Source organism: Haliotis cracherodii, unplaced genomic scaffold, assembly GCF_022045235.1.
Source record: "Haliotis cracherodii isolate W230 unplaced genomic scaffold, xgHalCrac1.p SCAF_10, whole genome shotgun sequence".
Classification (NCBI taxonomy): Eukaryota; Metazoa; Mollusca; class Gastropoda; order Lepetellida; family Haliotidae; genus Haliotis; species Haliotis cracherodii.
The window spans coordinates 46,712,697-46,736,898 of record NW_027266265.1 but is presented as its reverse complement, the minus strand read 5'-3'; the positions used below and the strand labels follow the sequence as shown (position 1 = coordinate 46,736,898).

The window sequence follows — 24,202 nt, the reverse complement described above, 5'->3', positions numbered from 1 at the left end:
GTGCCTGATAGATTTGCCAAGTTTCGATCAAATACACTGAATGGTTTTGGAATTCTGCCCCGGAAAAGGAAATGATTACAGACAGACGGACGGACAGACAGGCTGATCGCTACATCCCCCCCCATTATATGCCAGGGGGATAACAAACGCACAAAGTATATCCTGGCATGGCCAACTTGGAGACATTATGGTAACACACGAGGGAAAGACAGTGTATAAGTATGTATTTTTTAATATCAAGAACATCCCCCCCCCCCCATCATGTAACCTCTGGATATCATTGTGGTACTATCTGATACAGCATGGCCCACAGGGCACATCTGTCATGAAGTCATTGTATTCTTGAAATCAGAGCACATTCCACACAAATCAAACAGTAGATGCATCATGTGCCAAACTTTTTCTGTCGAAGTGTGGCTGGTAGGGTGTCTGTGACGGCAACTGGGGTCCGTTCAACGGCAACCAGCCAGTCCTCCGAGACGGGCTCCATGTACAAGAGGTACTGCAATGGTAAAAACAAACATGAACAAAACAAACACATTCGTGGCATTGTTTTGAATCTTGCCACATCCTTCTTAAATTCCTACAAAGACTGGTTAAAAATTACATAAATGTAGCAGATTTAAGACTCTTAAGGGTGGTAGGATGGCCTAATGGCTGGAGCATTTGCTTGCCCTACTAAAGGGCAGGTTCTATTCCCCACATGGATGTGATGTAGCCCATGTCTGGTGTCTCCAGTCGTAATATTTTAAAGCAGTTCTCATTCAAAACACAACTAACCATGTATATAGACGGTTAAGACAATCTAGTTTTGTCAACTTGAAAATGCACTGGCCTTGTATGTCACCTACTGTTTGGGAAAATCTACAATATAAGAAATGAACAAAGTTCCAGCTACACCATCACAGCCTGTAAATATTGAACCAGTGACTGAAATCAAGAGCACAATCCACAAGGTATGGAGACCAGCAATCTGATGAGAGTCTTGACGGCCTGATCCCTGTTTTAGTCTGTTCTTATGACAAACATTGTGTGACAGGGATCTTTTCTGACCCAGAATCCCAAAGCTTCTGTTTGAGGAGGTACAGAGAGTAAGAACACCAAAAATTCGTCATGCACCAGTCCTGGCACTTGATTCATACATGATTTCTCTGATTTGATTCGGGGCGGTCGGGTAAACCGTTCGCTGTCATGGGTACTGTGTGTGAAGCCCATTTCTGGGTAGTCCTGTGGGTACTTGAGTCCTATTCAGAACCCACTTGACCCGAGTATCAAAGTACCCGAGCTACCCATCCTAGCCTTTCTGACCACCAAATACCCTTGCAACTAGGGACCATGTGAAGATCCGAGCCACGGGATCGGGTGGTCAGACTTGCTGACTGAGGCATGTCATGGTATCCCAATCGTGTAGATTGATGCCGACAATGCAACCATTGGATTATCTGGTCCAGACTCGCTTATTTACAGACCACCATCATATTGCTGAGTGGACCTTTAAACAACAAACAAACAAACAAAACTTGCAGGTCAGGACCTGAGTGAGGAAGGCTTACGAGATCATGTGATCAGTTTGTTGACTCACCTTGTATTTTGAGCAGTAGGTGAAGGCTGTGTCAGATGTGTCGATGTGCTTGCTTTTATTTCTTTTCATCTTCTTACCAGGTACTGCCATAGGCTGCAAACACGTTACAGAACAATTAGAGTGAGTGAGTATGGTTTTACGCTGCTTTTAGCAATATTCCAGCAATATCACGGCGGGGGACACCAGAAATGAACTTCACACACTGTACCCATGTCGGGAATCGAACCCGGGTCTTTGGCGTGACAAGCGAACGCTTTAACCACTAGGCTACCCGACCACCCTACAGAACAATTAGAGTGAGTGTCGGGAATCGAACCTGGGTCTTTGGCGTGACGAGCGAACTCTTTAACCACTAGGCTAGACCGCCCTACAGAACAATTAGAGTGCATACTCAGTTAATGTCAGTACCTACACTACCTCCAGGAAGTAACAAATTGAGAATTTTAGCACCCCCTTTAAAAACTCCTGGATCTGCTACTGGCATAAGAGAGTGAACCGGAATTCGAACCCACAATCATACGTTTCTGGCGTACCCAAGCACCTTAGACAATTGGACCAGCTGGCCCCCACAGAAGGCCCCTCTTGTCACTCACGCATACTTACATTTCAATTTTTTTAGAACAAGAGACTGGTATGTCTGATGATTGTGCATCATGATTGGGATTTTAAACCCACAGAATAATTAATTGCGGACGGGTGCTATGCGTTAGTTTGTTATAACACTGCTTTGAACATTATATCAGTGTTATCAGGCAGTGTCAGCTTGGAGTGAGTGGGTGGATTTTGTTTAACACTGCTTTTCACAGTATTTTAGTTATATCATGGCGTGTCAGCTTAAAGTTGGAGGAAAGCTCAAAGTGATGCAGGTCTCAGACGTTTACCACTTCGGTGAAACCCACAGGCCCGCGTATGATGCTGACAAACCTAGAAACATAATCATGGCAAACAGATATACGAATCCACAATCATAGGTTTCTGGTGTGCCTGAGGGACGCAACTCTGCCGAGCAAATTGCGGGGCCTTTGGCAACCGTGTCCCCCCTCCTCCCAGTCAGCTTGGAGGTAAGGACGAAATTGTGCAGGTCTTAGAAGTTTACCACTTAAGTAAAACGCATGAGCATCGGTATGGTGCTGATCGACCAAACCTGGGATTCCAATTTTTTTTATAGAATTCTTGCCTTCAGGACCCAACTCTGCACATTTAGCTGAGCATCTGAGACAAACGAGCCAACTGGTAGTATGAAAACAATCCGAGAATTCCGCATAAAAGTCATTACCTTTGATTTATCCAGAATGCAGAAGACTTCATCATCGTGAAGGAAGTAGTGTTGTGGATTGCGTGGGTTGGGAGAGATCTGGGTGATGATGTTCTTCCTGTTCCTCCAATGACCTGGCAGGCTCCGACTGTGACTCCGACTCCATTGGGTCAGCTCCGACTTGTTCACGTTGTATTCCAATATGGTGTTGTCACAGTGCACGACGCAGAGTTGCTTGGACTCAGCAGAGAAGGTCATAGCACACGGCTGGGTCTTCTGGCTTGGTAGGTTATATAACTGAAACAGTGCGTGAGTTAGGTTTAAAACCGCTTTTTAACAGTATACAGTTATATAACCGAAAAAGAAACGTCACTCCTTGAAAATATATATGTAAAGTTTCCCACTGAAATATCAATGCATTTCTTGGTGGTATCTCGTTTTTGTCTGTATCCAAATTTAATATTAACGGCGAAACTGTGCCACAAATGTGGATACAATGGGTCGTAGTCCCTTCAGTTGTCTGATGGTAGTGTTGATCCTGCAGAACCTGTGACTCATTTGTTTGTTTTGTGTTTAAATGCCGCACTCAGCAATATTCCAGCTATATGAGGGCCGTCTGTAAATAATCGAGTCTGGACCAGACAATCCAGTGATTGATATCATAAGCATCAATCCACACAATTGGGATACGATGACAAGCATCAACCAAGTCAGCAAGTCTGACCACCCGATCCCGTTAGTCGCCTCTTATGACAAGCATAGTTGCCTTTTCAGCAAGCATGGGTTGCTGAACACCTATTCAACCCGAATCTTCACGGGGCCCATAACTATGTACAAACAAACCTGGACCCTGCTTCATACACCCTAGCACTCATAAGTCTGTGGTAACATCACCACAACTTAAGTGCTGAGATCACTTCAAGGAACAGGACCCTGTGGCTATATTCAAACAATCCTGTCTGCTTTTGTCACCAGTCATTGTCCAACTGATCTCGTAGGGTACCCGATAGGATGAGATGGTCATGTGACTGTCAACCTTCTAGTGCCTGACAAGGCAGCTTGTGTTGTATACTCCCCAGGGAGCGGAGAATGAACATCGAGTGCACACGTATCCATCACCAGGGTAATAATGTTAGAACCTTGAGCATGCATTAAGTATATGGAGGCCAGCACAATACAAGTACTCATGTTATTATGATTCTATGGTACTACTTCTCACCTGTTTGGTGGTGATGTTGTAGACTCGCACCCTCATCTTGTGGTCGGCCACAGCAACATGATCCCCATCAGCGGACACGCTCAGAAGATGTATGGAGTCCACATCTGGAAAGAAAATAAACATCATAATGGACTGATCCTTTACTTTTGGGTGACTTGGGAAGTTTGAGACAATATTTTGGGGTATGACTACACAATGCCTTTAGAAAGTGGTCAAATATAACAAATGTTATATTTTGGGGGGAAAAAATGAATTTTTTAATTAATTTTTTGATAAACAGATGTAAACAAGACAAAAAGTGACCATTGCTCACTAATACCTTGACTTCAATGCTAACACATTTCAAATTTCCAAACATGACAAAAAGCAACATTTTTTCAGAAAATCGGCTTATGGAAATCAAACTTCGCACTGCCCCTCTCCTTTTGGAATAGAAACTGTATCCCCAATTGGAAAAGAATCCATGAAGTAGTTTTCAAGTCAGAGATCACACAAGTGTTGAAGTTAAACCAAATTCTAAGTTCACAACATGAAAAACATCATATTTTTTCAAAAAATTACACACATCAAAACCACACTTTGCACTGCACCTCTTCTATAAAGAATGGCTTCAAACCAATATGGAAACTGTTCGTTAAATTTGAAAAAGAATCTGTGTAGTAGGTTTCAAGTTATGTTTAAGTAAATCAATTCTAACTGAAAAAAAGCTGTATTTTTTTTAGTAAATACTGACATCAAACTTCGTAATGCACCACTCCTATAAAAAGTGTTCACCAAGTTTGAACAAAATCTATGTAGTAGTTTTCAAGTTATAGATCACACAAAAAAGTGTCCTCGGAAGGAAGGACGGACAGATGGATTGATGGAATGCCTTGGTATACAGTGTTCCCGCTGGTTTTTGAAACTGCCAGTCCTGGTGGACTGGCAACACTGAAAATTCCCCTCCTAATTTTTGTCAGTCCCAACTTTCAAAAATAAAAAATCATATAAAAAGTACCTGGTTTTAATTCATTCAACATGACATCGTCTCTGAAGTAACTAAGTTAAATCTACACGTCATTCACACAAAGTTCAGTCACAATTTTCTCTTTTGTTTTTATATTTCAAGACTTAGTCACTACAAATATATACTAAACTTGGAAGCAAGGCAGAATGTTATTTCCTTGCACTAAAAATAGACATGGGGAAACCCCGTAGGTGACAGACAAGCTGACTTCAGTCGGAAAATATACTTGTATGAATATCGCCGATGTTTTGTTCAACAACAAAGATTTATCATAAGGTACTTTATTTGCCGGTCCACAAGGACTGACAGTCACACGAATTACCGACCCAAGCCCAATTTTACCAGTAAACTGGTAATTACCGGTAAACGGGAACACTGGTATAACCATATACCCCCACCCTTTCAGGTTAGGGGTATAATAAACAACCTTGTGCCATGTTTTGAGAATTATATGTAATGTTTTGTTAATTATATGTAATGTTTATTTAAAATTATTGTTTTAAATTCATGTTTGTTATAATAATTTATGTTAGGCTAAAAAAATGGTAGTCTAGGTTCTCAGGCACCGCCCACATCATCATAAAGTCTGTTTCATGTTTCGTTTTCATTTCCATTTTAATTTTTTGTTTGTTAATTTAAAATTAGTTTTAAATTCATGTATGTTATAATAATCTATGTTAGTCTAAAATACATAGTAGTCTAGGTTCTCATACACCGCCAACATCATCATAAAGTCTGTTGCATGTTTCGTTTTCATTTCGATTTTAATTTTTTGTTTGTTTGAAAACACCACCTGCCCGCACTATGTTTTAAAAAGTCTTTGCCAGAGAACCAATTCATTCATTTTTTTAAGCCTTAATCCAAATGTGGGGCAGTTGGGTAGCCTAGTGGTTAAAGAGTTCGCTCCTCACGCCGAAGACCTGGGTTCGATTCCCGACATGGGTACAATGTGTGAAGCCCATTTCTGGTGTCCCCCACCGTGATATTGCTGGAATATTGCTAAAAGCGGCGTAAAACCATACTCACACAATCACTAATCCAAATTGGTTATTAGTATTGCAAAAGTAACTGTAGTGTTGTGGAGTTTACACACATATACATGCCACCTACATTTTCAAGATTCAGCACCTATACATGCTACCCAAGCTCAAACTTGAATATGTATTGAGTAATAACTGTATAAAAGTATTACACCTTCACAGTTCATTTTCAAACAAAAATTATTGAAATTTGTTTTAGTGAGTAGATAAAATATCTTTTATGAGAATATAAAAAGTTTCTGCTTAAAAATTATAAAATAACTTTCCAATTATACTTCATTCATAGTAAAACCCCTAAAAATATAGAAATATCCTAAAACAGATGAAGGCACCAGTTCAAAACCTGATTGAGATTTTGGGGTTCCACTCTGGAAAGAAATGGACTGGGAGATTGATGTACACACTGACAGCCTGGCCCAGTGAAACATAAAGTCAGGCAAACCAGGGGTTGATAGCATGAATGTCACAGCAGTACACAGCAAACAAGACAAAAGGAAGTCAACATGGAGCTCGCCTGGAACCCCCTATCAAATAATTAGCAGTTAAACCTGTCAGATATTTTAAACGAGAATAGAATTACAGGAAAATTGAGAGACAGCGAAACTCAAATACAAGAACAGACTCAGTATTTAAAGTGCACTTGTCGAGCAAATCTTATTTTTATCCTCCTCCATAAATTCCCCATGCTGCCTCCTATATTCCCTTCTTGCAACAGGCAACAACTCAGACAGAAGACAATTGTCTCTTGTTATGTAGCAAATTTACCTGCTGTCAACATCTGCACAGGTGCGCACTCCAACACACAGTCGCATTGGCAGACACCTTGTTTGTTGACAGTAACATTCAAATGCAAATTTGTTTCACACAGAAGCTGTGAACTTGAGTTGCAAAACTACGAGAATTAACACGCTGACCCTGACACTCCCAACAGGACAACACAATCGCGCACTTTAACCACTTGTAATTGACCCATTTTCGGAAGGGCAATGTTTTTCACTGTTTCATGTCCTGCGCAAAATATCCGGTAAAATAATGACACAGCGCTCAGACAGAAAAACAATGACATTAGAAACAAAATAGTGACTTTCTGGCCAATAACAAGGTAAAACAAAATGTCTTTCTGGTTAATTTCAGCAGACGAGTGGAGCCCTGGATATACAATTATGAATGAGGTTATATAAAAATAGTGAGTTTGAGTGTGTTTGGTTTAAAGTTGCTTTTAGCAATTTTCCAGGAATATCACAACAGGGGACACCAGAAACGGGCTTCACACATTGTACGAGCGAACGCTTCAACCACTAGGCTACCCTACCGCCCCTGAATAAAAATAATTTTACAAGGGAATTCATGAAAAATAAAGAAACTCTAAAGTGTCCTGAGTTCAAAAGGGGGTGAGTGTTGGCTGCTGAGGTCAGAAGGGGATGAAAGTGGAATGGGGGTGAATATTTTATATAAATATATGCTGTGTGGTGTGAAAGACAGGCTTATGACTAGATTATGGACTATTGTATTACCAACGTTTATCTAACCATTTGCTCACCAGATTTGAACACTGGATTTGTGTCTAATGTCACACTAGATTAGTGTATTATGACGCACTGGATTAGTGTTTAATGGCACACTGGACTAGTGTTTAATGACACACTGGATTAGTGTCAAATGACACACTGGATTAGTGTATGATGACACACAGGATTAGTGTATGATGATGCACTGGATTAATGTTTAATGACCCTCTGGGCAAGTGTTTAATGACACACTGGATTAGTGTATGATGTCACACTTGCTTAGTGTTTAATGACACACTGGATTAGTGTCTTATGATACACTGGATTAGTGTTTAATGACACTGGATTAGTGTTTAATGACATACACACATATTGTTCATGATAGATGTCTAAGCAGATGTTGGATTATCATATATCAATACATACTACATACTTATCTTTCCCTTCTTGACAACAATTGTTAAACACACACACTGAGATTGTTCTTATGTCATGCCCTATCACCTGGCCATTGTGTCCACAAATACGGACCTATTAGAAGAAAATTTATATTTTCATCTCGGCCCACCACACTACCAGATCCCTTACGCCCATCATGTTATTGTTCCTAAGATTGTTTGTTTGTTTGTTTGTTTGTTTGTTGTTTAATGCCGCACGAAACAATATTCCAGCTATATGACGGTGTCTATAAATATTCAAGCTTGGACCAGACAATCCAGTGACATATCATGAGCGACACTCTACGTAATGGAGACACGATGACATGCATCAACTACATCAGCAACCAACCGATGCATGCCGATGGATAATGATGACAGACAATCAACATTGATCCACCATTGTAATCACCCATTCCTACATTCGGTCTGACTGTATAACAAGTATGGGATGCTGAGGCCCTATGTTGTATGGAGACCAAAAAGGGTCATTTGTCAGTGGTACAAAAGATGCCTGGATAAAATAGAGGCAAATTGTGGGGCCTTTGGCAACATTGCCACACCTAGAAACAAAATTGGGGCAACCGGGATTCGAACCCACAGTCATAGGTTTCAAGGGACGCAACTCTGCACAGCCAATTGCGGCGCCTTAGACGACTGAGCCACCTGTACCCCCATAGGCCTTGAAGCTTCTCAGAGAGGATGTAGAAAACGTAAAAGTCAACGATGCATGGACAAATCGCCACAACAACTGTTTACTTGACTTTCAGTCAGGAGAACTAAAGAGTGACATCAACCTCAAGGAACCAGGACTACACAGACCAGCCTGGGATGATGTGACTGCTATTCCAGTGATATCACGGAGTGTCAGCTTTATGTGGAAGGAAAGCCCAAAGCTATGCAGGTATTAGACATTTACCACTTTGGTGAAACCCACAACTTGTGGTGAGGTGAGGTGAAATGGGGTTTAACGTCACGTCCAAGATTATTGCACTTATATAGCGACGTGCATGTACGTGTGTGTGTGTGTGTGGCTGCTTGTACTAGAAAGGACTGATGCCGATTTATAGTGCTAGCTCACTGAGATGCCATGCCGCAGTTTAACATGAATACCCCTATTAGACACAGTATACTGACTCCGAGCCGACCAGTCCTTGTTTTAGCCCCTTAATGCTGAGCGCCAGACAGGGTAACAAGAAGTGCCATCTTTTAACGTCTTTTGGTATGACGCGGGATCGAACCCCGGACCTTCCACTCTCCGGGCGGACGCTCTACCACAAGACCACGGAGGCGGTCTCCACAACTTGTGGACCACAAGTATGGGTATGGTGCTGACAAATCTAGAGACACAACCAGGATAAACTGGGATTAAAACCCATGATCACAAGTGTCTGGAATGCTCAGGGGACACAACTCTGCACAGTGAATTGAGGCGCCTTGGACAACTGGGCTGCCTGTTCCCCAAACATGGTAAGAAATTGGTACTTTCAAGAATTCCTCAGCCATTGATTGCCCTAGTTTGTGTTGGTTATGTGATACAAGTGCTATCATGGGAACCTATTCTCACCTATGATTTATACGCAGGAAACTGACCTTTCAGTGGTTGGAATGTGTGGATGACCTTGACCTCAGTGTCCTTGACATCGATGACTTGAACAGCTGCTGAACATGAGGCTGTGATGAGCTGGTTGTGGATGTTGAAAGTCATGAGATGGGCTGGCATGATATCTTCATCGATGACCTTAATTCGGGTCAAGGTCACTACTGGCTGAAGATCCTCTGATTCATTCTGAAAAGACATGTAAGAAATATGGAAAAGAATACTGGACCACATCAACTAGCCACACAAGAAATGGAATGACATGAATCATATCGGACTAAGTAAAACTATAAGACAAGAAAAGTTCTCAACGGGAACAGCCAGTCAAAGTATGATACATCAAATGTTTTTAAGGGAATATTTGTTGTTTAACAAGACAATCCAATATTGTGAGCAATTTCCACGCAATCAGGAAACTATGACACGAAATCAACAAAATCACTGAACCTGACCACTCAATCCATTTGGTCACCTCCTACGACAGGGCAAAAGGCAACTCTGTTTGTCGTAAAAGGAGACTTAACGGGATCAGGTGATCAGACTCGCTGACTTGGTTGATGCATGTCATAGTATCCCAAATGTGTAGATAGATGTTCATGATGTCAATCACTGGGTTGTCTGGTCCAGACCGCCGTCATATAGCTGGAACATTGCTGAGTGTGGCGTTAACGACAAACAAACTAACCACACAAGAAACGTCCTTAAAAGGAAAGACATGACGAGGCCACATCCACTAACCACAGTGAAGGTGTACAGCCGGATGCTCCTTTCATCAGAGTAGCCAATCAGAGCACCGTCTGCTGCTATGGCGCTACAGACGACACATTCTCCTATCTTGGCCTTCAGCTGGACCAGTTTCAGAGGCTTGGTGTCCAGTGGCAGAATTTCCCCATGAAGATCTGTAATACAATTATCTTATTGTCATATTACAGTTTATTGAGGGTACCAGTGTTCATTCATCTTCCCGAGGCAAGAGTGTTAACTGACTTTAAAAGTCCAGTTTCCACCTTGCCGAACTAGGCTGGAATTCCTGGGCTCTATCGTAGCGCCACCAATGGCTACTACTAGTTATGTCCCTTCTGAGCCTCTCCTTTAGACCAATCAGATTCCACCTCTCGTATCACTTGCATTTGCTTGCCCAGTCAAGACGATCTGATCGATAATCAAGGTCTATGTTGTGATAAAACGGGCCTTACATCGCACAATGCGTGAGCACCTTGTTGAGTTAAAACATGAAAAGAGTTGGAAAATATCTGTTGACAACGAGTTGGCGGTGCACATGTTTTGCAAATCCTGCAATCGACCGAAATCTGCAGAACAGTTTACGAACCAAATTTCGATTTCGTTGCACGATTTTGATTGGACTATGCATAGATTCGTTAGTCCAGCCAAAATGTAAATGTCCAGTGTTAGTGAGAGAGTTGGGTTTAACACCAATTTCAGCAGTATTCCTACATCATGGCGTGTCAGTTCTATGTAGTAGGAAAGCCTGAAGTGATGTTGGTCTCAGACGTTTTTGCACACACAATCATCTGTTTCTATCATGCCTAAGGGATTTAATTCTGCACAGTGATTTGTGGTGCCTTAGATGACTGGACCACCCATGTCCCCTGTCCAGTGCCAAGTGTCCGGGGTTCCATAATAACAACTGTCTGTTGGAGGTATCCAGTTTAAACTGGCCTTTGCCAGTTTTAAATGTTGTGGGGGGGGCAGTTATCCAGTGTGAAATGTTATGGGTGTTATGGGTGCTATGTTTGTGTGTCTGTGGACCAGGGGTCCGGAAACGGTCATATGCACCGGACATGTCTGATTGGGAATCTCAAATGTCCGATTTAAAATATTGCTTACTGGACATTTAAATTTTTCTGTCCGAACATTTTAAAAAACATTATCATATCCCTTCAGCAACTTCTGGTGAATAAACAAACTTGGTCAATAAAAGTATGACATTTGATATAAAACATCACTAGACATGATGATTTTACCATTCAAAATGTATATCCTGCTCTCAAAGGCATTGTTTTATATGCAGAGATTAAGATTACTGTGTGTATTTTCTCATAAACTAAGCCGGAAATAGCAATCAGCTCAAAGATATTTTCCATTGTTTGCTTTTTTTGTCTACTCCAGTTTCCCTTAGACCTGGGGGCACTGGAGCCCAGTCGTAGAAGCCGCCAAAAATAGCTGTGCAGAACTGCGTCCCTTGGGGACACCAGAAACCTATGACAAGGGTTCGAATTTCAGTTTGCCCTGATAATGAGTCTAAATGGTAAACGTCTGAGACCTGCATCACTTCAGGCTTTCCTCCCACATCAAGCTGACACACCGTGTTATAACAGGAATACAGTTCAAAGCGGTGTTAAACCCAATTCAACCACTCCTCTAGAACCTTCCAGGTCAGTATTTTCTCATCCTGGAACATCTCCTTACTTGAGTTTCTCTTGGTGGCGCCGAGCCTCCACACCTCCAGCCATGTCGGGTACTGCAACAACAGAAGGCCTGCAGCCTTGGCAACGCTCACCAGGGGGCGCTGTAGTGGGGCAAGAAACAGACTGAATACTTGGAATACTGACATAACTTTGAGGAATACATAATGTCGTTGCAATATCGCGATGGGGGACACTTAATGTTGTTGCAATATCACTGTGGGGGACTTTTAATGTTGTTGCAATATCGCTGTGGGGGACACTTAATGTCATTACAATATCACTGTGGGGGACACTTAATGTTGCAGCAATATCACTGTGGGGGACACTTAATGTTGCAGCAATATCACTGTGGGGGACACTTAATGTTGCAGCAATATCACTGTGGGGGACACTTAATGTTGCAGCAATATCACTGTGGGGGACACTTAATGTTGCAGCAATATCACTGTGGGGGACACTTAATGTTGCAGCAATATCACTGTGGGGGACGCTTAATGTTGCAGCAATATCACTGTGGGGGGACACCTAATGTTGCAGCAATATCACTGTGGGGGACACCTAATGTTGCAGCAATATCACTGTGGGGGACACTTAATGTTGCAGCAATATCACTGTGGGGGACACTTAATGTTGCAGCAATATCACTGTGGGGGACACTTAATGTTGCAGCAATATCACTGTGGGGGACACTTAATGTTGCAGCAATATCACTGTGGGGGGACACCTAATGTTGCAGCAATATCACTGTGGGGGACGCTTAATGTTGCAGCAATATCACTGTGGGGGACACTTAATGTTGCAGCAATATCACTGTGGGGGACGCTTAATGTTGCAGCAATATCACTGTGGGGGACACCTAATGTTGCAGCAATACCGCTGTGGGGGACGCTCAATGTTGCAGCAATATCACTGTGGGGGACACCTAATGTTGCAGCAATATCACTGTGGGGGGACACTTAATGTTGCAGCAATATCGCTGTGGGGGACACCTAATGTTGCAGCAATATCACTGTGGGGGACACTTAATGTTGCAGCATTATCACTGTGGGGGACGCTTAATGTTGCAGCAATATCGCTGTGGGGGACGCTTAATGTTGCAGCATTATCACTGTGGGGGACACCTAATGTTGCAGCAATATCACTGTGGGGGGACACTTAATGTTGCAGCAATATCGCTGTGGGGGACGCTTAATGTTGCAGCAATATCGCTGTGGGGGACGCTTAATGTTGCAGCATTATCACTGTGGGGGACGCTTAATGTTGCAGCAATATCGCTGTGGGGGACGCTTAATGTTGCAGCAATATCACTGTGGGGGACACCTAATGTTGCAGCAATATAACTGTGGGGGACACCTAATGTTGCAGCAATATCACTGTGGGGGACACCTAATGTTGCAGCAATATCACTGTGGGGGACACCTAATGTTGCAGCAATATAACTGTGGGGGACACCTAATGTTGCAGCAATATCACTGTGGGGGGACACTTAATGTTGCAGCAATATCGCTGTGGGGGACGCTTGATGTTGCAGCAATATCGCTGTGGGGGACGCTTAATGTTGCAGCAATATCACTGTGGGGGACACCTAATGTTGCAGCAATATCACTGTGGGGGACACTTAATGTTGCAGCAATATCACTGTGGGGGACACTTAATGTTGCAGCAATATCACTGTGGGGGGACACTTAATGTTGCAGCAATATCACTGTGGGGGACACCTAATGTTGCAGCAATATAACTGTGGGGGACACTTAATGTTGCAGCAATATCACTGTGGGGGACACCTAATGTTGCAGCAATATCACTGTGGGGGACACCTAATGTTGCAGCAATATCACTGTGAGGGGGACTCTTCATGATGGTGAGGAGGGGCGGTGGTATTATAGTGATACTAAAATCAGTGGTTGGAGCACAATAAATCATTGTTGGGAAAATTAAACTACAACATTGAAGCAATATCTGGAGAGTACTCAACACTGCCTATGGTGGAAAGTGACAATACCTGTGGCAGACCGGGTACTTTCCTCCCCTTGCCCTTCGCTGGATTGATGTCATGCAAGACCAGATTGGTGTCCACACCTGACAACAAGCACACACTGATTAATGTCCACATTGGAGACAGTGAATAATGTTCAAGACTATTGTACTTACATGCACAGCTACAGGCATGCACGTGTGTGTTCGTGCATGTGATTGCTTGTACTAGTCCGGACCAATGCCGATTTTATAGTGCAAGCCCACCGAGATACCATACCACATTTTAACATGGATACCCCACTCAGACACAGTATACTGACTCCGAGCCGACCAGTCTTTGTTTTATGCCCTCAATGCTAGGTGCCAGGCGGGGTAACAACAAGTACCACGTTTTAACATCTTTTGGTGTTACGTGTCCAGGGATCGAACCCCAGACCTTCCAAACTCTGCGCAGATGCTCTACCACCTTACCTAGTAGGCGGTCTATGCATATATTAAGGCTGAAGCGACTCACTATCTCAAACATGGCCATACAAAATTGATCCATTCTGTACTAAACTCAGGGTAGAATAGGTGTTCAGCAACCCATGCTTGCCGTAAAAAGCGACTATGCTTGTCGTAAGAGTCGACTAACCGGATCGGTTTGTCAGGCTCGCTGACTTGGTTAAAGAATGTCATCGATCCCAATTGTGTGGATCGATGTTCATGATATCAATCACTGGATTGTCTGGTCCAGACTCGATTATTTGCAGACTGCCATCATATAGCTGTAATATTGCTGAGTGGGGTGTAAAACAACAAACCAACCAAACAACCATTCCGTACTACAAGTAACAGCTTTTACCATCTTCTGGTATCACAAGGCCAAAGGATCGAAACACCAACATTTCATTCAATGGGGAGTAAGGATTAATTCTGTTTTGAACAATATTTCAGTTCTATCATGGCCTGACCACCCGATCCATTTGGTCAACTCTTACAACTATTGTGACCTGGAATCCCCAGAGGGTCGTGGGTCTTGTTTAAACCCCTACTACATCTGGAAACAGTACCTCCCGTGATGATGGTGTCCCCAGACAGGACGATGGCTCGGATATCGTGGGTGTGGCTGGACCGGACGACTGACCTCGTCCACTTGCCCGGGTTGTTCTCCCCGGGATAGATGACCTTCTCGAACTGGACAATGGTCGGGTCAACGCCTACCGTGTACAAGCTCTCCTCTGCCTAAACACAGAATAGATTGCTGACTGTTTGCCTCCCACCACTATCCCACCACTATCCAATCAAACAGTCCATCAGTCACTAGGGAATATCCCTATCAAAAGCTGAGTAGCACAGGAGTAGAACATGATGTGTTTTCCAAACCTCAAATTTAATTCAGTGTCTGTCTGATGAGGCTATAAACTACTCTGGGACCTAATATGGGAAACATACCACTGTCAGGGTCACACCATTAACTAGTGCATTATCTTTATGCAGTTTTTCATTAAGAAGCGGGATTTAAACTTCATAACACATCTGGAATTGTAACAGGTCATTCTTGTGAGTGATCGAGTGAGTGAGTATGGTTTTTACGCCGCTTTTAGCAAAATTCCAGCAATATCACGGCGGGGGGACACCAGAAATGGGATTCACACATTGTACCAATGTCAGGAATCCATCCCGGGTCTTCGGCATGACCTGACTGCCCCTAGGTCATTCTAGAATAGCAGAGCACATCCATGATGCAATGTTGAAAAGGAGGATTCTGCATGGACTATAAACTCACCTAGTCTGACACAATGCACTGAGTTAATGGAGACAATAGTCTCAGTTATTACTGATTCACAGATTCACAAGATTAACACTTCATCTTGATGAGTGAGTGAATATTGTTTTACACCGCTTTTAGCAATATTCCAGGATTATCACAGCAGGGGATGCCAGAAATGAGCTTCACACATTGTATCCACATGGGGAATTGAACCTGGGTCTTTGTCATGATGAGCAAATGCTTTGACCACTAGGCTACCCCACCGCCCCTGATCTAGATGAACATACCTCGCTGAGACAGAGTGACAACACGTCCGCCTTGTGGCTCTGGAAACTCTGGAATACAGGAACACGACACTCAGTACAGTGTAAAGAGACAAAGTTGTGTAAAATGGCTAGACAGGTGATGGTGGTATAATATGGCTAGACAGGTGATGGTGTAATATGGCTAGACAGGTGATGGTGTATAATATGGCTAGACAGGTGATGGTGGTGTAATACGGCTAGACAGGTGATGGTGTATAATATGGCTAGACAGGTGATGGTGGTGTAATATGGCTAGACAGGTGATGGTGGTGTAATACGGCTAGACAGGTGATTGGTGGTGTAATACGGCTAGACAGGTGATGGTGGTGTAATACGGCTAGACAGGTGATGGTGGTGTAATACGGCTAGACAGGTGATGGTGGTGTAATACGGCTAGACAGGTGATGGTGTAATACGGCTAGACAGGTGATGGTGGTGTAATACGGCTAGACAGGTGATGGTGTAATATGGCTAGACAGGTGATGGTGGTGTAATATGGCTAGACAGGTGATGGTGGTGTAATACGGCTAGACAGGTGATGGTGGTGTAATACGGCTAGACAGGTGATGGTGGTGTAATACGGCTAGACAGATGATGGTGGTGTAATACGGCTAGACAGGTGATGGTGTAATACGGCCAGACAGGTGATGGTAGTGTAATATGGCCAGACAGGTGATGGTGGTGTAATATGGCTAGACAGGTGATGGTGGTGTAATATGGCTAGACGTGATGGTGTAAAGTGGCTAGTATGTATGAGTTATCTCCACTGTAGCAACTTACTCGGAGGAGTGTTCCCATCTTGCCGTTCCAGAAGCACGTCTTCCCCCGTGAGTCTCCGCTGATGACTGTTAGGTCACTGTAACCATGGTAACAACCCTTCATTTACTGAACAAACAAAGAGTATCCCCTGCCCAGAAACTGTGAACGCATCCTCGACCCTCATAAATACACCCACACCCACATGCTCTGAAGAAACTACAAACCCTCCAGTTTCAACTGCTAAACATAACAAGTCTCAGTCAATCAATGTATAGAGTTTTGCCACAATATCAACAAAATCAGTAACTATGTGTGTGTTTTATACCCAGCAATCATGATGGGAGTACATTAATCCTTTATAGGTGTGCACTTTCAGCTCCAAATGAGCCATCTGGCCTATAGGTGTGCACTTTCAGCTCCAAATGAGCCATCTGACCTATAGGTGTGCACTTTCAGCTCCAAATGAGCCATCTGGCCTATAGGTGTGGACTTTCAGCTCCAAATGAGCCATCTGACCTATAGGTGTGCACTTTCAGCTCCAAATGAGCCATCTGACCTATAGGTGTGCACTTTCAGCTCCAAATGAGCCATCTGGCCATCTGAATACTGCCTGAGAGTTGATTTCATAAACTGTGTATACAAAAATACACTACCTGTAAATAATCATGGGACAAGCAAACTAGTGGTTGACAGCATGAAGAATGGTCATTGCCGTTGGGGAACAATGATACAGTGAGTGAGTGAGTTGGGTTTAACGCCACTTTTAACAATATTCCAGTTATATCACGGCGTGTCAGCTTAATGTGGGAGGTAAGCCCGAAGTGATGCAGGCCTCAGATGTTTACCACTTCGTTGAAACCCACGAGCATGGGTATGGTGCTGACAAACCTAGAAACATAATGGGGTGAACAGAGATTCGAACCCACAATCATAGGCTCCTGGCACGCTCAAGGGATACAACTCTACACAGTTAATTGCAGTGCTTTAAAACCATATCATCCCAATTAGTTAGCCTTAGTGAGAAGCATGGGATCCATTCTGTCCCAGAATCCCCTAGACAGAATAATATTATGGCTGGGATGGGTGACTCAGGTACCCGGGTCGGGTGGGTACTGAGTAGGACCTGGGTACCCACAGGACTACCTGGACCCGTGGTTAGTCATGTGATATATTGTTCAATGACGAAAAGTACCTAGAACTCTATGGTTACACTACACGCCACAAATGTTCACATTTCTTTCTGACTATGCACCCATTCCTTCAGACTTTTCATATCTTTGAATAAAGATATAACTCGAGTCAACTTCAGTGTATGCATGACCAGATTGTTTAATATGTGTATCTAAATACGTTTTGCCACTACTATGGTAAAACAAATGGCCAATCGGACATTTTGTACCTATCTCTTGAGACCTACAGTGGGTACCCGGGTAGGGTCGTGTAATAGAGGGTAGGGTACCCGGGTAGTAAATTCGGACTCATCCCTGTTCTGTAAACCATTGCCTCGTGGACACAGAGATAAAGTCAATACAAGTTACAACAAATGGGTTTCAGTCCATGAATTATTCCAGAGTGTAAACACGGAACTAGACGTCCCCCAGCATCCACCCACCTTGTGACGGTGACACACCACACGATTGTCTCTTTAGAAACCTCCTCTCGGCCGATGGTCAGTCGCTGGATGGCGTGGCCCGAGCTGGCACTCCACAGACGGATGTTGTCCACCCCGCCGGTCACAATGGTGTTCTCACCCTCGTGCCAAGCGATGGACAGAATACGACCTACAACATGCGCACATACATCTTATCATCTGGATCTATAGGGGAGTGTGACAATGGAAACCTGTGCTGTTTTTACAAAGCACATACTCCATAGCAACATTGTGAGGTGAGGTGACATGGGGTTTAACATCGCGCCCAAGATTATTGCACTTATATAGCGACATGCATGTACGTGTGTGTGTTTGTGTGGCTGCTTGTACTAGACCGGACTGATGCCGATTTATAGTGCTAGCTCACTGAGATACCATGCCGCAGTTTAACATGAATACCCCACTCAGACACAGTATACTGACTCCGAGCCGACCAGTCCTTGTTTTAGCCCCTTAATGCCGAGAGCCAGACAGGGTAACAACAAGTACCATCTTTTAGCGTCTTTTGGTATGACGCGGCCAGGGATTGAACTCCGGACCTTCCTCTCTCCGGGCGGACACTCTACCACTAGACCATACTGCTCTATGAGAGTTATCTCCTTAATGGTAATATGTTTACTCCTGCAGCCTGACATATCAATTGTTAACACTGTCTAAAAGTGCTGATATCTCGCTACACGGAACCTTGGTCAACGTTCCCACATAGCGATATGAAATAGGCCTGTTCCCGCCCCTCTTGACAGACAGACCTGCTTCACAGAAATGGGTCAACGTTTCACCACAGATAAATGCTGTATGGGTAAATAGGTCAGACAGAGCTAGACTGGTGCCCTGCTCTTTGCCCCTATCAGCTGCAGGCAGGGAGCCCAAGCGGTCTAGTGCCAGTAAACCAGTCTAGGGCAGAATGTGTGTCCTGTATACGATTGTTGCCGAATAACATAAACAAGTTTAGGGTATTAATTTACAGTTAGGAATGTTATTAAAAAATAATTCATAAATATTTATGTATTTCGTATGTACGCATATAATTATACACAGGTGAGAGAGAGATAAAGTTTCTTATAAAACGTTGGTTACATCTTTACAACTCTTACTCCCCATGTAGCTTTCTCAAACCAAATACAAATAAGGCACAGCACATGACACTGATGATATTCTTAGAATAGATAAAATTCTATTGGTGAATATATAACTTATTTCCATAAAAACAATATCATGAAACAAATCCTGACTCTAGAAATCAGAATCTCGTGTCTGTACGCGGCAATCATGGTCGAAGGGAGACAACTCTATCCTGATCACAAATTATCTCCCTTTGGCCATCGATTTCACATCATCAGTCACTTCTTCCAGTGTCACTAACCTGATTATCACTTTTATTAATAGCGAATATGTTTCCATGATGAAGACCAGTTTATATATTTGTGCAAATATTTTAACCACTGAAATCTATGAAAACAAACATTCTTCAGCATGTATAATGATACCTCCATGTGAACCTGACTATAAAAATAAAAATGGGGCACTGAATTAAGTTTTTCAGCAGTCAAACGTACAGTCTATTAATTGTTTGGATAATATGATTATACAAATCTACTATTGACTTTATACCAAAGAGTTTTAGGTCATATGTATATACCTTTAAAATGATAAACAACATTGACAGCTATGTATCTCCCTTTGACCATAATTAGCGTTAATTACGCCCATGGACAACTGGCAGAGAAATGTTACCTTCTTGTTTATCAAACGACTTTAGGTACTGTAGATTGTCCATATCAATATCAAACAACACCACACAGCCGTCTTCTGTCCCTGCCTGAAAGTAGAGTCACATCTCATCATGCAATAATGGGGTAACAAATAAGGATAATTTATTACGGGGGTGGGTGGGTCCGAGGTTTCTCATTCACTGAGGTACAGAAAACAATGACCCTCCCCTAATGCTTGTCATAGTTTTCACAAAATGCAAAAGCACTTTATATTTTATTTTAAACTGTCTTTTTGTCTATGACCTCCCAAAAATGTGCATTATTTTTATGACCCTCCTCTAGAAACTGTCATATTCCCTCTAACCCACCCCAATAATATTTCCCCGAGGAGAGTGAGTTTGGTTTTATGCCGCTTTTAGCAATATTCCAGCAATATCACGGCAAGAGACACCAGAAATGGGCTTCACACATTGTACCCATGTCGGGAATCGTCCCCGGGTCTTCGGCGTGACTAGCGAACGCTTTAACCACTAGGCTACCCGACCCCCGGTCCCGAAGAGAACAATAGTCTGTAAATATACTGACAATCGAATGCAGTCACTTCACATTATTCTTACACTGTGTCAGCTTACACAAATCAGCTTGTATATTTAAAAACTCAATATGTTTATTCAGTATTCACCCGATGAAGGGACAAGAAGTAGCCCTGAAACAGTGTTACCAAGAATAAAGAATAGCTTATCCATAAAAAGGTTAATGTTTTTGTGTTTTTCCAATTTCAAATGCCTATCGAACACTTCATTTCACTGAAGTAATTCTCAAAAAATATCATGTATCTGTTTGAGTCACACTGAGTATATATCAGTCATCCTCAACACCAGATTATTACATTTCCAGATATCAAGACAGGAGGACTCACAGCTAATCTTGTCCCACGGGAGTTCTGTGTAAGGCACCAGATAGGTCCTGCATGGGAAAAAGCCGAGTGCTGTAAATAACAAATGGTTATGGGATAAATATAAAATAGCTATGTGATAAATCGCAAACAACAATGAAGAACGAAGCATGGTTTATTTCACGGTAAAACAATGTTCTATCATGACGTCATTTCTGGAGATTTGAATATGCTCTCGCAACTTGATGACGTCATATACTGGACGACGTTATTTTTTAGAGGGAGGTGTCAAGTAAGTTGTCCCCATAGATGTAGCTGGGGGACGCAGATAAACGCAGTGGCCGAAGGTGAGAACATGGGGGAAATACCATACTTATACCACCTGTTCATAAAATGGACTTGTCCAACATTTCCAAGGTCAGATTCTATTCCGGGAGTCATCAAGATTAAAATTGGGGAAAATATTATCAAAGTTTGAACACTTTATTAACATCCTTAAAGAGGCTGTACATAATGTTGATATCTCATACCGGTGTATGTAATTAACGACCCGTGGTCGTTGTTTATCGTACAATACAAAAACTGCAGGGAGAATAAACCATTGTGGCGTAGTGTTTTATTGTACGATAAACAACAACCAAGAGTGGTTTATTTCTTTAATAGGTTGTACCTTCATCCAGGTACCCTTGGCCAAGGGTATCAAACCAGTGACTGAAAGTATGAACATCAATCTCCTTGGCGGGGTAAATCAATAGACTTCAGAGATGCCAGTCTGTCTTACAATGCGGTCAATGAATTAATAATGAGTATGTCTGTGAGTTTGGTGTAAAGCTGCTTTGAACATTATTTTATCTGCAACACTGTTCGTCAGTTTGATGTGGAGGAAAGGAAACATGATACAGGCTTTAGATATTTACCACTTTGGTGAAACCCATGAGCACTGCATGGCCCTGACAAACCTCGTGACATAATCAGGGTAATTCTGGGATCCAACCCATGATCATAGGTTTCTGCCTTGCCTAAGGGACACAACTCTGCATAGCGAATTGAAGGGATGACTGGACACCCCATGCAACTCCAATATATTGATACGTTTTTTCCAAACATGGCTAACTTATAGCACATTTTCTACCAACAATACTTGGCTAGAGAGATTCCTATGAATAATCATGATGACAAATGAATAAATAAACACTCACCATTGGCTGCAGTTTGATCAAGTCATATTCTGTCACTTCGCCATCAAGTCCTGCAGTGAAGAGTCGCCTCCCTTGCCATATCACAGCTTCAATTGACCGATCACCACTTCCTGGAATAACCTGATAAAGACCATGAGAACACAATAAATGCAAAGAAAAAGATGTCCAAAACAATGAATAAAATGAAAATAATGGTTGATTTGTTTGTTTGTTGTTTAACACCACACTGAGCAATATTACAGCTCGAAGACGGCAGTCTGTAAATAATCAAGTCTTGATCGGACAATCCAGTGATTGATATCATGAGCATCAATCTACGCAATCGGGATATGATGACTGGCATCAACCAAATCTACGCAATCGGGAAATGATGACTGGCATCAACCAAATCAACAAACCTGATCACCCGATCCCGTTAGTCGCCTCAAGTGTTTGTTGCTGAAGACAAATTCTAACCTGAAATCTTCTCAGGACAAATAATGGTTGATAAGAAAATGTACTTACAACTTACAAGTTATTTACAATATGGAACCTTGAATTTGTTATTTCTGCTTGCATACACATGATAAACACAGATTCCATTTTTAAAACAAATATCCAATCTATGTTTGTTTTATGATTAATCATGATAATTCAAACATAAACAGATATTTACTGACTGTCAAATTGTTATATTTTATTGATATAACAAATATATCAGAAGTGAAACCTTTTTACCAGTAAAATAACTTGAAAAAGGTAGCCTAGACCCAATCCGTTGAATTTTTTTTAATATATTTATTATTCTCTGCCCTTAGTGATTATGACTTATTCATCACAATGGAATGTTTAGAAAATGTGACCACTACCAGTAATTAATGAAGATAATGATTAGCATCCGATTTGATTACAATATTAAGAATTACCCTCTCTTGAAACCACTTGTCTTGTTCACTCCATATTTCCAGTGAGCCGTCAGATCTGTTAAAACAAATCACTGTTTTTTAACTTGAACTTCCAATATTACATGCTGTATCTTTGAAAAAAATGTACAGAATATAATACCGGTATCTTATCACAAACCTTACAAATATCAATAAAATTATGAAAGAAAATAGTGATTATACACTTGAACATATTGAATATGTTGAATCACAGGAATTTGGTGCATGTACATGATGTATCCTTGAATGTTGTCATATAGGTCTGATTATCACAGTCAGTCTCAACACACCAAACCAGAAAAAAACGAAATGTGTTGAAAGAATTCTAGTTGCCAGAATGACACTGCTTTGTTTTGCTCTTACCGTGAAACAGCCAATCTCTTAGATTCTTTAGAATAAGCCAGACAGTGGATAGCCTTGGGCTTGTACTCAAAGAACCGAACATGATGCACTCTAAACTCCCCCATCTTCAGTTCGCTTTAACAACCTAATCATAAAAACGAATGTCAAAACTTTAAAACTGATAGATCATACGTTATTTCCATTTCCATTTTTTGTTATGGATGTAGGGACCTCCAATTATTTCTTCAAAAAGGAACTCACTATATCAGGGTATTTCACCTGATATTTAGGTAATAGTTCGAGATTAGTTTTGTAACAGAGGTAGAAATGCTGCTTGCTTAATTGTTAATCTTAGACTTACCACACATCAACCTGTAACATAATTCCTCAATATATTATTACTACCAGTAAATAATAAAGATTACTTTCATCCAAATTCACCTTTCCAAAGCTCGGATAAATATGGCACGTTCATGTCAGCTACATAAACTGATAGCTATATCTACTTACCGATACAACTGGTAAAGTACAATGTCAAATCTGAGGGGTACAATCACTGAAATCGCTCAATAATTGCTTTAACAGAAACATAAACACATGTGTTCCCGGG

At 42.0% G+C, this 24,202-nt stretch overlaps 1 protein-coding gene across 1 annotated transcript; it reads right to left on the bottom strand.

The window, feature by feature from the left end:
- Positions 1 to 257: 257 nt before the first annotated feature.
- On the bottom strand, positions 258 to 24,192 carry LOC139451657 (U3 small nucleolar RNA-associated protein 4 homolog). The gene is made up of 18 exons (XM_071232974.1): positions 24,103 to 24,192; positions 23,614 to 23,737; positions 23,233 to 23,287; positions 22,328 to 22,447; positions 21,153 to 21,221; positions 20,256 to 20,340; positions 18,483 to 18,651; positions 16,892 to 16,967; positions 16,094 to 16,141; positions 15,106 to 15,277; positions 14,079 to 14,155; positions 12,078 to 12,177; positions 10,386 to 10,546; positions 9,641 to 9,836; positions 4,057 to 4,160; positions 2,859 to 3,134; positions 1,583 to 1,675; positions 258 to 502 (listed from the first exon to the last, which is right to left on the bottom strand). Exons 2-18 carry the CDS (start codon positions 23,715 to 23,717, stop codon positions 386 to 388), a joined length of 2,022 nt encoding a protein of 673 aa, XP_071089075.1. The 5' UTR covers positions 23,718 to 23,737; positions 24,103 to 24,192; the 3' UTR covers positions 258 to 385.
- Positions 24,193 to 24,202: the final 10 nt, after the last annotated feature.

What these genes read in the sequence shown, in the direction of transcription:
- LOC139451657 (XM_071232974.1), bottom strand. Translation starts at nt 23,717, where the DNA reads ATGGGGGAGTTTAGAGTGCATCATGTTCGGTTCTTTGAGTACAAGCCC. An exon ending in AGATGGGAACACTCCTCCGA is followed by an intron (nt 16,142 to 16,891) that starts GTAAGTTGCTAC and finishes CCTGTATTCCAG; the next exon opens with AGTTTCCAGAGCCACAAGGC. An exon ending in CCTACTGCTCAAAATACAAG is followed by an intron (nt 503 to 1,582) that starts GTGAGTCAACAA and finishes TTACCATTGCAG; the next exon opens with TACCTCTTGTACATGGAGCC.